At 34.4% G+C, this 15,889-nt stretch overlaps 2 protein-coding genes across 2 annotated transcripts; both read right to left on the bottom strand.

Moving 5' to 3' along the window:
* Nucleotides 1-5,732: 5,732 nt before the first annotated feature.
* Nucleotides 5,733-8,830, bottom strand: LOC128169738 (uncharacterized). The gene is made up of 3 exons (XM_052835826.1): nt 6,912-8,830; nt 6,618-6,747; nt 5,733-6,318 (listed from the first exon to the last, which is right to left on the bottom strand). Exons 1-3 carry the CDS (start codon nt 7,291-7,293, stop codon nt 5,733-5,735), a joined length of 1,098 nt encoding a protein of 365 aa, XP_052691786.1. The 5' UTR covers nt 7,294-8,830.
* A 2,844-nt stretch (nt 8,831-11,674) lies between these two features.
* On the bottom strand, nt 11,675-15,666 carry LOC128169737 (cell death abnormality protein 1-like; the record flags this gene model as incomplete). The annotated part of the gene is made up of 5 exons (XM_052835825.1): nt 11,675-11,733; nt 11,976-12,104; nt 12,986-13,120; nt 14,033-14,287; nt 15,436-15,666. Coding segments are annotated over 5 exons (809 nt in total), but the record flags the coding sequence as incomplete, so codon positions are not given.
* Nucleotides 15,667-15,889: the final 223 nt, after the last annotated feature.

The following is a 15,889-nucleotide window of genomic DNA, read 5'->3' as shown; positions in this document are numbered from 1 at the left end:
GACATAAAATTCTAACTTCATAGGAGAATGACCCCATTGTTTGTCTGTTTGGTTTATGATCAGTTGTTGATTTGAGTGTTTTAAATTTGCCAACATTGCTATCTTCATTTTGCCATTCTTTTATTTGATCAGGACCCCAGCATTCTACCCAATTTGAAACATCAGAAGTATTGTCAATGGCTTGCACAGGATAGATTCCCTGCTCAGAATACTTAGATTCTTCATGCGGAAATTTTCCTTCTTCAGCCACAACCTCTAAGTTTAAACCATGATTATTTGCTAAGTGTTCCGGAGAATCACAATCGGGGCATTTTTCTCTTGTACATTTACGTTTAACTGGAATTCGGGATAAACCATCGGCATTTAAGTGTAAAGTTCCCCTACGATGTTCAATTTCAAAGTCATACATATCTACAATGCTTATCCAACGAGCAATCATCCCCTCTGGATTTTTAAAGTTCTTAAGCCATTTGAGAGAAGCATGGTCTGTTCTCAGTAAAAAAATTCTGACCAAACAAATAATTTCTGAAATGTTTCAAAAAGGTAACAATTGCTAAAAGTTCTTTATGGGTTGTACAGTATTTTCTCAGAGAGTTTAGTAAAGAAACACTTGCATAGGCAATAACCTTTTCTTCCCCATTTTGAATTTGGGACAAAACACCACCTAACCCAGTATCACTTGCATCTGTGTCAAGTACAAACTTTCCATCAGCAATAGGGTATGCCAATATTGGAGCAGAAACTAACAATAACTTCAGCTCATCAAAAGCTTTCTGACTGTTTTCATCCCACTTGAACCTTTTATTTTTCCTCGTGAGTTGACTCAAGGGAGATGCTATGGTTGAGAAATTTGGAATAAATTTTCGGTAATAACCTGCAGTACCTAAAAATGATCGAATTTCTGTAACATTGGTTGGAATTGGCCAATCTTGAACAGCAGAAATTTTCTTAGGGTCACAGCTGATGCCAGCTTTAGAAACCCGGTGGCCTAAATATGCAACTTCAGTTTGAAACAATGTACACTTTTTAGGTTTGAGTTTCAGATTAGCTTTCCGTAAACATTCAAAAACATCTTTAAGATTTCTTAATGCAATTTCAAATGTACTGCCAAATACAATGACGTCATCTAAATAACATAAGCATCTCGTCCAATTGAGTCCACCCAACACTAAATTCATAAGGCGTGAAAATGTTGCAGGGGCATTGCGTAACCCAAAGGGCATAACATTGAAATGGTATAATCCCCTGTGAGTGGTAAATGCGGTTTTACTTTTGTCAGACTCTTTCAATGGACATTGCCAATATCCACTAGCTAAATCCAAAGTGGAAAACCATTGTGCACCTGATAATGCTTCGAGTGCATCATCAATTCTGTTCAAGGGATATGCATCCTTCTTTGTTATTGAATTAAGTTTGCGAAAATCTATGCAAAATCTGGTAGACCCATCAGACTTTGTAACCAAAACAACAGGAGCAGACCAGGGACTATTACTAGGCTCTATGATATTCTGTTCAAGCATTTTCTTAAGTTCAGTGTCAACAATTTCTTTTTGCTTTGGAGAAAGTCTACGTGGAGGTATTTTAATTGGATTTTCATACCCAGTATCAATGTTATGTTCAACCAAATCCGTGTGACCCAACTTTCCATCTGGTTTCATAAAAATATCTTCAAATTCTGTCAATAAGTTTTTAACTTGATCTTTTTCTTTTCCATTCAATTCATCTGACACTTTACTTAACAATGTAGACAAATGATCTGGGAGTTTTGAAATTTTAGAATGAGTTTGAGATTGAGGCTCGATATAATGCACACTCTCCACTGGTTCTAGATCAGCAATGCAAGTATTTTTATTCAATCTAACTGACCTGTTTGTAAGATTAAGGAGTGAAATAGAAATCTCATCCTTTTTAGGATTGACCAAAGTTTTAGCCATCAAAAGACCATTTACATTGACAATTTGTTTGGGTTCCACTAAACCATAATCTGTACCAAGTTTCCCTTGAATGTACCCTTTACAATAGAACTCTGTGTCAGGGGGTATTTTAATAGTGTCACAGAGTCGGATTCTGGCACATCTATGCAAGTTTAGTGGGGTTTGTGAAAGAGGAAATATCTGTTTGCCAACCTGCAAACTTTCATTACGGAAATTAATAACTCCTGAATAACTCTTCAAGAAGTCTACTCCCAAAATACTAATATTTCCCTCTAACTTTCCAACAATCATCTCTTGCTCAAAGATAGTATCTGAGTCACATAAACTAAATGAAAAATTTAACATTCCCAGTATTGGAATTGATTCACCTTTCGCACACAACAGCGTTTTATTTACGCTTTTCAGCTGCTTAGGTTTTATCTTTCCATATAACATGTCAAATATATCCTCATCAAGAATAGTAACTGCAGAACCTGTGTCAACCAGAAAACTCATTAGAACACCATCCATCTTTGCCTCAACAAACAAGCAACTTGGTTTTATTGTATTCAATGAAATTATTGGCCTATTGGTAAGTTTGTTTTCTTCACCAGTTTTAAGGGCTGAATTGTCGGCCTCGAATCCAACCCCACCTATTTTCCCGAATTTGAATTGACATTGTTTGAAGTGGTTGGAACATTATTTTGATCCCTGTTAAAGTTTGGTTTATTTGGGCATTTCCAATGAGGGTGATCTCTCCTTTGACAATATTTACACTTAAACCATCTTTCTGATTTAATTGATCTTATTTCAGATGTGAGCGTACTCATAAGTTTAGCCATTTCTTCAGAAATTATGGAAGCCAAATCTTTCCCAGAATTTTAAGAAGTTTGCGGAGTTTCCGAAATAACATGCACATTTTTCTCTTCACTCAAAGGTTTTCTGAGAATTGTTTTGGGCCCCTCAAATGCTTCATATTCAATAGCCAATGTAATAGCTTCATCAACAGATCTAGGGTGTCTAAATTGAACATGTTTTTTTATTTCAGTATGGTTAAGACCACAAATGAACTGATCAATGACATAAGTCTCCCTAGCAACTCTATCTAATTGTGGGTACGCTTTTGCTGAAAGATGTTTTAGTGCATAACCAAACTCTGAAATGCTCTCAGTTTCAATGCGCTTGCGATTTTTAAATTGACATCGATATGCTGCTTCACGACCAGGAGGGTTAAATCTCTGTAAGAGAACCTGTTTAATGTCATTAAATTCTCTAATCTCCCAAGGGTCCAAATCTCTGAAAACTTGTTGAGCCTCCCCTTTTAAACTAATGGCCAACTGTTGTGCTTTTTCAGCACTTGTCCAGTTGTTGTACCTAGCAACCCATTCAAAATGCTGTAAATAAATTTCCAAGTCTGTTGTACCATCATAAATTTGAGGTTCTTTTTCTTTTCTTGAAAGCCTATGAGAATTTACAAAATGTTCACGAGGAGGTAACTCTTGTGCCATTGCTTGCGGAATTAATCTCGTAGGAGTTATTCCCCTTGTCTGATTATTTGACATTCGGCGCGGAGTCTCAAAATTCTCATTTATTCGGGAACTCTTGTTTAATTGAGAAGCATGCAAGGACGGTTTAGTATTGAGAGTTGAAACAGAGTGTCTTTGAGTACCAGGTTGTGAAAACCTTCTGTCCAAAGTATCTCTTGAACTCTCACGCGAGTGAATGTCGCGTCGGGATTGACGGGAATCTGCGGACGTCGAGTCAAAGTGTACGCGTGCCGGTGTTTTAGGCATTTTATTTTGATTTGAAAATGAAGATTTATCTCCATAACTAATTGGAGTACTTGTAACAAACTCAGGATTTGATTTCCGAATGTCTTTAACATGTTTATTTTCAGTTTCCAAATTCATACTCTGAAATTTTGGATCATAACTCGAAGTGTCGGGATTTTCTGAAATACCTGAAAAATCTGAAAATAATTGTCTAAGTTCTTTTCTAATATCTTCCCTTAGAAATTCTGAATCAGGTACGCGTAACCCACTCTTTGTTTTTATAGTCCCAGAATATTCTTTAGGTTCTGTTAACTCTAAATCATATTGCGACAAAGTAGTTTCATCGACAAAGTCACTCGTGTCCGGATAATATCGGTCATTGAAAAACACTGTCTCTTCTATTGTGTCATGCATTGTTCGAACAGGTGCTCTGTAAACATCAGGTTCTGTGACACGTGGCGCACGGGCAATGTACGACTCGGCACTTTTTAGAATTCTGTCAGATATTTTAGCACGTGGACTTTTCTTATAAACTTCATCTAAATCAACAAAAGTTTGCTTTGATTGACCATCTGGTACACCGTAAAAATCTTGAGGTTTTGCTAAATTTTCAAATCGCGAATCTTTATCCATTTTTAGCGTGAATTTTTATTATGTTTATTGAAACAGGCTTTAACAAAACAGCTGACTGAAAAATACGTGGGCGTGAAATACACAAGTGGTTTTACCAACAACCCAAAAATCACTCAAAAAGCCAAATACAGCGGGCTCAAATCCTTGGTAGACGGCACCATTTTTGTAATAGGACGGGTTGGGTCAGAATCACACTCTGAAATATGTTTACCGTTTCCTATGTATTATAATTTATTTCCCAGGTTCTTTATGATTTGAGATTCTGCTTGGTCTTAATTTTAAGTTAAAGAATATATATGTTTCACCTTTTGACACCGTTCAACACACTGTAATGAAAAACACCAGCTTCAACAAACAACAATATTTATTTACGACTTTATAGAAAATAACAAAAACAAAATAATTATAACAATGGTAAATTCCTGCCGAGTATAAACCAAAAAAATGTTACTATCAAAAATTCCTATCAAAAATCCCTATGAACACCACCATCAAAATCATCAACAAAAATCACCCCCCCCCCATCCTAGCGTACGGGAACGCTAGCCCACCTAGCCGCGGGAACGGCCTAGGTTTAATACAAAAATCCCTTTTAATAAGAACCTAACACTTAACTTTTAGTTTAAGGGCCAAAAATAATTCAACAGGAGCAAATGACGACGACAAAATGATCAAATTATTCTCCTAACGGGTGCAACCTGTTAAATACCTAATAAACCATGTTAGAGAAGTGAGAAACTTACAGCAAATCAATGCTTAACAAGTCCCCAAGAAACTACGAATTTCGGGGCTTTATATAGCAACCACGACAATAGAAAAATATAACGTTAAATCTAGTGAATAGACTGTAGGGGTATGACCTTTGACTGTATTTAGCCCCACCCGAAAAAGGTTACTTCCGGTATATTAACCAATCGAAAAGTATAAACAAAACTGGACATTTCCTATGATGATCGAACACGTGTGAAGGATTATTATCGATCTATATGGCAAAACAAACCTATTTATAGTAACCACGGAAGTAAGTATATTAACTAGAAACTTCCAACTATTATTAGAAACAAAAGTAGGGGCAAATAGGGAATACATAACGTGACTTGAACCCATTCCTGCTACACAAGTGATAACTCTCTCCCTCTCATCAATAAAATATATATACTCATTCTCTTATTCTCTCTCTCTCATCAATAAGATGAATGCTCATTCTCTCTTTCTCTCACTCTCTACACACATCAATAAGATATATGTCCATTCTCATTCTCTCTCTCTCTCTCTCTCTCTCTCTCTCTCTCTCATCAGTACAGATTGAAAAATTAAACAAAACATTAGTTTCTCATACAAAGTCAACATACAATGGAAAAACAGAACTGTACAGGTAAATGTACAACTTAAACTGGACATACTTGTCACACATCTACTCCTCTGGTCCACTTTCATCACTTTCATTGGAGCTGTCAGAGTCATCCACCAGTGTGGCATCATCAACAAACTCTCCCCAGTCTCGCACTCCCAGTTTCTCATCTCTTTGATGGCGAGCATGCCCCAGATACCAAAGGATGGCATCAACATGGGAACACATACCCACAACACGAGCACCAGCCCTGCACTTGCAGTACCAAGCCTTGACTTCACCCTCACCATACTGTATCCACAATAGGTAGGATCTTGATGACACGTGACGACTCTGCAGTTTTACACGAAGAAGGCCTGGCTCCTCTCTGTGGACCTGGATGTTGCAGTCTCCCTCTACCTGTTCTTGGGCGTAGGATGGTGATAGAAGCAGTTGGTATTCACCGCATGTGATGGCTCTAAGTTGTTCTTCATCCATGTTTGGAAAGTCCATTAAGTCATCAACCTCCTTCCAGCATACTGATCGTCTGTCTAGATGGTTTTTTTCTACATGTTGCTGAAGGGTATTCACCTGCTTGGAAAGAAAAACCATTTTTGCACCAAGGGCCTGGTCTTCTTCAGTGTCTCCACTAGCAAGGGGTTTTAGGTATCTAAATTAAAGTAAAATAGAAGTGAGTAATGAGTATATCATGTTTGTATTTTTTAACTAAACTGTATTTTAAAAAATACAAGGCTTAAAAGTTTAAAGAAGAAAAATCCCTCATCTATTTGTCGATAAAACTGTATTACATATTCATTGCAAAATAACAGAAATACATGTACAATTTTTAAAAATATTTTTTAACAATTTAAAATCTAGCAAGTTTGAGTTTTGATTTCATAAATAAAAGACCCTGTAGATTTTTATATATTCATCTTTATATAATTATATTATTTGGAAATAACTTGCCTATTGCAAATGGCACATACAATCCTGACAAAGTCACCAATGTAGGGAATTTGACTGGAAGGTAGGATGTGTCTTAGGTAACGCCATTGCTTGATCCTAGCGTTAGCAGACTCAACAACCCAACGTATTTGTGAAACATAACATGGAACATATAGTCATAATTATTAATAGGTTTTTCTTTTATTACTCAAACATAAATGGTACTATTTAGATAAGTAGGTTACATGCATTAATTTATTTTATAAATATATCTTATATTGAAAGATATATTGATACTAATTATATTCAATACCGTTGTCACTAATCGACTGGTGTTTGCATTTTCTGTCGACATCTGCTTATCTCCTTTTTTCAGGAACGATGGCATTTTGGCATTAATCCCCATCTGCTCCAGACAGTCCAAGGAATCCCTAAATCCACGATCAACCACAAATATGGCCTCCTCCTGTACCCAGCTCCGAATGTCCTCAAGGTTGCTGTGCATTATGTGGTTAAGGATTGTAGCATCATTGTTTCTAGCAATATAAGGACCCAGTACTGACACAAAGTAACCTGTTGTGGATACAATAATCATTGGCTTCACCAGTGGCCGTCCTTTGTGAAGACTGAATGACTGTCGTTGAAACTTTAAATTGCCACTTTTGTGTATATATATATATATATATATAAGTACCATCAAGTACAAGTATTGCTGGCTGGGAAACTGTATCACCAAGAATCATCTGGGCCAAAGGCCTTGTGTGCTCCTGAATTATCTGTTCCCTGGTAACATGTCCAAATCCCAGATTTTCGGCTACAAATCAACCATTCATCAGTGCTGTCCGTATTGATTTCACACCTCTATGTACACTGGATTTGGATATGTTGAATAGAGTGGACAGAATTCGATTTGACTCCCCTCCTCTTAATTTCATTAGAAATATGGCTAAGGTTGTCCGCACTGTTCTTACTGGAGTGACCTTCACTTTCCCCTCAACATACTTAAGTAAGTCCTCAAAGGCTGATTTTGGAATTCCAAGCAGACTTTGGTAATCTGTTGAAGCAAGATTCCCGCTGCTATCAAAGTCTAATCTCGTTCTCTCCTTCTTTAAAACCTCATTCCGCAAAAACTTAACTAGTTCTGTGATTCCTGTCTTATTAAACAAAGTAGAATCAGATAAAGGATTGAAATCGTCTATGTTCTGTTGTAGGTGGTTTGGACAGCAGCCAGCTCCAGCAGGGATGATGACCTCTTAAGTGATGAAGATGTGATTTCTTACACCTACTGGAACTACAACCAGCTTTGGACCCTGGCGCTTGCACATGCAGCATGAAGCGTGTCCTCTAGATGTGCTGGGAAATGGGAGAGGAATGGATGGAGGACTGAATGGAGGAGCTTCAGTGGATTGTGCTGGAACCTGCTGTACCCTGCTTGGGATACTGGTTTTGTTTTTGATGTGATGCTGGCACATACATCTGCATTTGTTACAGAGAAAGTCACTGTGTGATGGAGTCCTTCCTGTTAATTTGGCAATAAAAGCTCTACTTCTAGACGAAATTATGTGCCTATCCTTCTGTCTTACTCTTTTAGGACAGTTGAAACAGCCATAGTGTTTTTTACTAGAACCTGGCATTTCTGAAATATTTATTTTCATAAAATACAATGTTAAGGGAAAATATAAAAACACACAGTTATGTATTATATTCTGTCTGAAGTCTCTGCTTCCACCATTTTTTTTTCTTAATATTTTGATTATCAATCAATCATAATACCTTTTTAAACCAATTACCAATCAGTCAATTTACTGAAATGAAAAAGTCCGGATTTTCTGCTCTTAAACACCCGTCTTCTGTTTAGAGTTTTAATAAACAACCAAAATAAGAAAGTCTGCCGGTATGTTGCATTGCAAACAAAATGAAGAGTACCAAGATGAGTAAGTTGAAAAAGTGTGCAAGGTGTCCCAAATACTTTGGAATGGAGAAAGATTTAAACATTTTCCATTATTAATTAGTTTTCTTTCATGTTAATTTTTTCAGGTAAAAATAGTGAAGAATCAAATTGTAAATGACAAATATATAATTTTCCCCTTGTTTCAATTTGTCAGGTATTTGTACTGGTATTATCTTAAAAATTCATAAAAAATGGCTGGAAACTGTAACATGAGACAGACTATAAAATGTATACAAGAATATGCTGCAAATCATATTAATTTGAAAATTTTATGTAGCTTAACAATAACACCAAAAAAAAATTGGGGGGGGGTCACAATATGCTGATGTTTTGATGTTGTTCATTTTCTTTTTTTAATTGATAAACATTTCCTGTTGTCAAGTTCATTTCCACAATATTGAATAAAGGTAATTGTACAGTGTAGTATAAAGAAATTCATTTTCATTGGGTTTTTTTTTAATATAGTTAAAATTGTTGATCCGCGCCTGTAACGATAGGCCAATTCGAGTTATTGCCCTTTATTGAAAAAAAAATAAAAATAAACAACAAACGAATATATCACATAGAAAATAACCTATGATGAAAATTAATAAACAACATTTATCTCTATGTGTTCCTTATCTGAAGTAGTCATTTGAATTTTTTTTCTCGTCCTTTTGTATGAGTTTTATTGTCATTTACATGAACAAAAAGTGAAAGAAACTTTTTTTCTTTTTAATATGAAAAGTTCATGTATATTTTTTAATCTCGGTTAAGTTTAGTCAATGTATATAGAAGATTTGCTTAGTAATTTTTAATGACAAAGTGAAAATGGATAAGGAAATAAAGAGCATATTCTACTGTGCTAAATCAGAGCGCGTTGGTGTATATATGTATGAGAGTAGAAGGACGTTTAAATGAACTTGTACGAAGCACAGAAAATAAACTGTCTATTATAAAATTATACATGCCTACTATACATGTATACACTCTAGGACTGATATTAACAAAAATGTAAATAAGCCAGGAAGAAAACCGTCATGAATCCCGGAGTGCTCAAAATGTGAACAGGGTGACGTGACTTTTCTCTTCTCAAGTTTGTTTAATTATGATATATTTATTTAAAGATTACAGAATTTAATAAAGATTTCAGTTATAGAACAAATGATCGATAGAATAATAGAAAAAACACTTACCTTCAACTATTATAAATCCAGTAAAAAGGTATGCCCTCTTTCGTGTATTCGTTACATAACGCTATTCTTTTGATCTTGACAGCTTCCAGACGACAACTTTGATGTTGCCGCGAATGTTGTATTTTTTTTTCCCGATATGAGCGCATTGTTTACGGCTTAATATTTTGAATGTAATTTATTCGATTGATATTATATCTTTATTTTCTGTAATAAAATTGAGCCGTAATGAATGCGCCTTGGTGAATTTTACGACTGAATTGAGTGATACTTCAAGATTTTCCCGGAAAATGGTGAACCGGGTGGGGTTTAGGCATTTAGTGTACATTTGCAAACATCCGGTGAAAGGAAACTAGTGCATATTTTGATTTGGACTCTGATATAGATGGGAAATTTTCCCTCAGAAATGTTCTAAATCTTTGTGTAATTTTTTCAAATTTACTAGGCCAAATGAGGCATATTGTGGACCGAGTTCTTTGACCAAAATCGTGACCATGCCCCTTTAATACCAACATATGATGAAAGCTCAAACTATGTTTTAGAGTCGTCAAAAGTCCCTATTTTTTAATATTAGATAATGTATTTATCATACAACCGATGCAAAATATTGATTCCAGATTAAATAGATTTTATTTCGTAGCTAGCTAGGTTACATACACCTACTCTTTCTTAACTTCAAATTTATATGAAACCTCTTTCAATATACTAAATACACATGTAAGTGTACTTGGGTATTTTATGTTGAGTCCACCATACGTCTGACACATACATCTGTACCTTGGATCTGATAACTTTGGTGAAACATTTACAAATAAACGTAAATGTGCTAATCGTTTGTTACTTTAGAAACAAATTGTGTAAAAAAAGAATAGACTTGAAATTCATCAATTATTTCCTAGGTTATTTTTGCTCAAAATTAAACTTGACACAAATCTTAGTATAAAAGTAATAAATATAATTATCTGAGCTTCTTCCTTGTTTTCGTTTTTTTTCCGTGAAATATTAAAATTTCGTTATTTTTAGTATATGTTGTATAATTTTCAATGCTTGCTTAATATTGTCCAATCCATGGTTAAAAAGCTACATTAATTCGCTATATTTTCTATTTTGAAACAAAATCACTGATTTTCTTTCAATGATATAGCACGAGGAAAAGAAAATTTAATGAACAAAATATTTATACTCTGGCCATAATTGACGCATGATCAAAAGAGAAATTCCAAGGGTGTTCGAAGCATGGTTAAATCACCGTAGATATCGATAATAAAATAGTTCTGTTGAGTTAATAATTTTGAATGAACATATTCAATATGCTTCATCAAATATATCTTTCAAATAAAACATTTTAGCAAGTTTTGCGGTGTGATTTTGTCACTTAAGGATTAGTATGCCTGAATACTTTACGGTGCTCTCTCTCTCTCTCTCACGCAAACACAATTATTGACAAGTTTCTATCTTTTTATCTATCTAAAGAATATATATCTATCTACTACTATATCTATCTTCCTTTCTTTTGTTTCTCATCTGTCTGCGCATGTGCATAAGCTCGTTGTCAAGGACGTACGTCTGGCCTTAACTTAGTCCGTACTAGTGTTTACGGCCAGGTATACGCCTCTTAGTGATACGCAGTTTACGCCGGACTAAATTTTGGAGTACGCCCTAAGGCTTAACTTAAGTTTCGTCGTATCTTACGCCTTTTAGTGAAACGGGATCCTGACCAAGGTAACATCTTCTGTCCGGATATTTTAAAACATTTTATCCGGATAAATTTACCTTGTACCGAACAATTCTTTTTGATTTTAATTTTTTGTATCACAAAAACATAAAAATATGAATCAGCTGTTTAGAAAACAATCTGAGGAAAAGAAAAAAACACCGACTGATTTACGAAAGGCAATTTCCGATACATCTGAGTAAAGCAGACTTCAGTTGATGAAGTAATTTCAAGAGGGACCTTATTTTGCCGAGAAGTTTGAACTCATTGGATTGTCATTATTAGTTTGTTCTGTTCGACCTGAACATAATGTTACACATACATCTATTTTTTGTTAACAGTTATTACAATTGTATCGCTAGCTTTATTTATGTGAAATCCTAAAACATGTTTTACATGTATCCTTTTAAAAACAGTTGATTTTAATTTAAAAGGGCAAAAGGGAATAGACAGCGCCTTTCCATATAGTTCAGCCCTAATTGTGTTGAATTATTACACAGATTTATTATTATCTTAACTAAACATATACGCACGTGTTTTACAAAAGTCTCCTTGAAAACCAGACTCACAACCAGTTAAGCAAGTACCATTGATGTGAAAGCACTGGTCTATGTCTCGACAGTGGCCACATGTTTCATTGCAATTTATTCCATATGATCCTTTTCTACAAACTATGTAAAATATATCAAATTTTTTAAAAGTGATGATATATTAACTTAGTTTTTTTATTCAATTTACATTTCCTAATTTCAAATGCATGAATCAGGACGATATCCATCTGAGAACATGAATGTACCAGAACAGTATACAAATAAATCATCAAAACAGTTGGTTTCACATTTATTAAGGTTATTTTTTTGGAAAATCCGCACATGTACATGTAAATTAAAGACATCAGTTATATGATAAAGCGCATTGTATTGAAAGGATAAATCAAACTCATGAATACCTGGTATGATATCTCTTTCATTGCAATAGTATCCCGTCCATCCTGGGATACATCCCGTATCACAACTGCCATTGACACTATTACAGCCTGTACATGTGCTATTACATTTATTGGCACAGTTTTGTCCGAAGAATCCATGTGAACAACCTGATCGCAAAATGAGAAGATTTAATGACTTCATATGTTTTACATCTATCTATCTATCTATCTATCTATCTACCTAATATTGTAGAAATTAACACGAGAATTCTATGATATATGAAAGGTGCTGTAAAACTGGCTTCACTGAACAATATAGAAACCGGTTATTGTAGCGTAATCATGTAATGTCAGAGAACAGATAAAATTTAACGATGTTTACCGATATTTGTCCCGGTTAAAAAGTTTTATAAGTTACCCATAAAAGGTTTAATTTTTTCCATGAACGTTTTGGACTTATCTTGTTTTTAAGAATATGCGAAAACAATATTGTTTAATTTGTTTTACGACATCCTATAATGAATGAAAAAAATCTAATTAATTAAAATGTGGGTTTTTTTGATTATCTATTAACATCAGTAATTCAAAGGGTGCAATAATATTCAAAATCAGTGAACAGTTTACCTGCTTCACAGTGATGACCTTTGTACCCAGGTTTACAGCCCTGGCAGGTGCCCGTATCTATGTGACAATATTCACAGTTGACATCTGGACAGGGTATTGAACATTTAGTTCCATAGTATTCAGTTGAAAGACATCCTTTGAAAAGGTAATGTTATTGTATTTTAGTCTCGAATATGCTTGTTTTTACATCATTTGAACTTTTACGGATGTTTTTAACTCAGTGTTTCATTTGTCAAATTCAGGTTTTATGTGTTCAATACAAGTGATATTCGTTAGTTCTATGAGTTTGAAATAAATTGTTATCAGAAATAAGTAAATCTCCACATACTTTAAAGATCATATGAATTGTTTTGGCTTATTCAAAACTACTCAAAGTCCGCCGCGACAATTCTAGAATCTTTATCAAAGTTTAAAAAGTAAAAGGGATTTTCTTTTAATTATTTCAAATTATTCAAAGTTATGCATTTCCATTTTCAGTTGAAAGTGTTTATTTGTTGTACTCATAGTTGTTGTACTCATAACTTAAAAAAAAATAATTTTATGAGTAATTTAATTTCGTTGTGGATTAATGCTTTGTTGTAACTCATCGAGGTTATCAGTAAATCAAATTGTTAATGCAAGATATCATTATAATTCATAGAACAAAGTTTTTTTTCTGTTCCCTTCAATTGACTGACTCCATAATATTTAATAAGTATGATTGTGAAAGTAATGTAAGCGTACCCTCTGTGATAAACTTTAGCGATAAATTGGTAATGATGCCGTTTCTTTGTTATTTACACGAATGCAAGAAGGGGTGATTATATCCAACAGTGTTTACAATGAAATAAAGATATCTACATGAAAATGCTGATCGTTATTAAATTGTATTTATGGTTTTCGTGAAATGACAAGTTGATATACCATAAAACAGTTTCTAATGGAAACAAAAATAAGTCAATGACTTCACAAATGAAGAAGACTTAAATAATAATGCCCATCCCAACCCGTCACCCTTATTAAGAAGAATCATTTTGTTTTTCTAAGATACACGTATACATTACTCACCATACACTTCGACTTCACAGAGGTCACTCTGAGCAAATGGAGAATAACCCTTCGGGTAGGTTACACTGGACAACCTCTCGTTGTAGTATATGACATATTGTCCGTGTACAGGACAAGTGATGGTGAGGTTAGCAGGTATAGTGTCTACTGTAAAAATGTTATCCTTGAAACACAGAGTTCCTTGTAATTTATCTGTTGTGTTGGATACATACACTGAGAGTCCCAAAAAGGACGGTGTGAAGAGATTGGATGCACCTGAAAACGAAATGTTGCAAAACATACAGTAAGACAAAACCAAATTAATAATCAATCGGTTAATCAGTAAAAACACATACAGATGATAAAATTATGAAGCTAACACAAACTATTTTATAGGGAAAGCGGCTTAAATAAGGAATTTTAATAACAATGCACTATTAAACACATGTTTTATTCATTTTTATACTTTATAAATAACCAAGCTATTTGTTTTATTTTACATTGTTTAAATAAAACTTTTTGATTTTTTTATTAAATCGCTACTGGCACTGTACCAGTTATCGGCTATAATTTTACGTTTTCTTTTCGTGTTTCCTTATTTCTTGATATATTGGAATAAAGCTTTTCATACTTAAAATTGTGAACTCCTTATTTATTCATTGGTTAGATAATATCATCTTTTATAACCCAAAACATATTGTTTCTGAGCGTTTTAGCAAGCCCCGAATTTGCCTAGGATTTATGATTTACTGTACCAGTTATCGGCTTTGTGATAATAACATAGTAAAATCCTTGTACATGTTCTGCAAAGTGTTGATTAAATTATGTCCCTTGCGGGGTCAGCCTATAGGTCGTAGGGGTTATTATACATAAATTAAACTCATAGAATTATTATTTTATCATCATACGGTAATACACACAATCGTACGCTATTCAATGCATAATTATACAATCAGGCGTTCAACTGCGCCATGAATCTCTCGGAATTCAGTGAGTTCCTTTTCTTTATAAATGTTATATGCACTGATATTATATGTCAAATCAAAGAAAGGATATAATTACGTATCACAAAGAGGCCATATTCTATTTTTAACTTATTACGTCACTTCCCCCACAGCTGAACGTGCAAAGATGTAAATCAGCGGTAAACAATGATAGTTAAAGCTCATGTTTAAAACATATTGAAGAAAGTTTTCAAGCAAACCTACTTTTCTTTATTAGAAACAGATGACTGAATTAAAAAATCTCGGATATCCGCGTGCTATAGACCCGAATTTCAGTTTAGCCGATAACTGGTATTAGCCGATAACTGGTACAGTACCAGTACAATGAGAAGATAAGATTCCGTAAACTAAGTCAAAATCACATTAATATGTTATATGCTAATGTTTAGGCTAACCAAGGATATATGTTAATATTCATACCCCATGGTCTTTCCCCAACCATATAGTAGATGTTGATGTGATGGATGCTGCGAATGTCTGTCAGATTCACCCACCAGGTTGCGGTTTCTCTGCCAGCCGATGTAGAACATTGACCCCCTTCCCATGTAGGGTCAGATTTGCGCCCATCAACAGCATTACGCGCATTGCGTGTGTTGTTATTTGGGTTCAGCGGGTGCTGCAGGTGGGCTGGTTTGTTTAGGGCAATATTAACTGAAAAAAACATATATTGTAACATTACTAATCTCGTTGAATGGTTTCAAAATCGATTTATCTTAGGTAAGGTAGAGAATTGGGAAAATAAAAAGGTATCTTACTCGATATTTAATTTTCAAATACTAAATATGAAATAAAATATTCTTTGAAACATAACTTTGTACCTAACTGTCTAGACTTTTATAATAAAAGTGTTGAAGTGATAAAATGTAGTATAAAG

This window comes from Crassostrea angulata, unplaced genomic scaffold (genome assembly GCF_025612915.1).
Source record: "Crassostrea angulata isolate pt1a10 unplaced genomic scaffold, ASM2561291v2 HiC_scaffold_199, whole genome shotgun sequence".
In the NCBI taxonomy this organism is placed as follows: Eukaryota; Metazoa; Mollusca; class Bivalvia; order Ostreida; family Ostreidae; genus Magallana; species Magallana angulata.
This window is presented reverse-complemented; position numbering and strand designations above follow the sequence as displayed.

What these genes read in the sequence shown, in the direction of transcription:
- LOC128169738 (XM_052835826.1), bottom strand. Translation starts at nt 7,293, where the DNA reads ATGGTACTTATATATATATATATATATATACACAAAAGTGGCAATTTA. An exon ending in CACCAGTCGATTAGTGACAA is followed by an intron (nt 6,748 to 6,911) that starts CGGTATTGAATA and finishes GTTATGTTTCAC; the next exon opens with AAATACGTTGGGTTGTTGAG. An exon ending in GTATGTGCCATTTGCAATAG is followed by an intron (nt 6,319 to 6,617) that starts GCAAGTTATTTC and finishes ACTTTAATTTAG; the next exon opens with ATACCTAAAACCCCTTGCTA.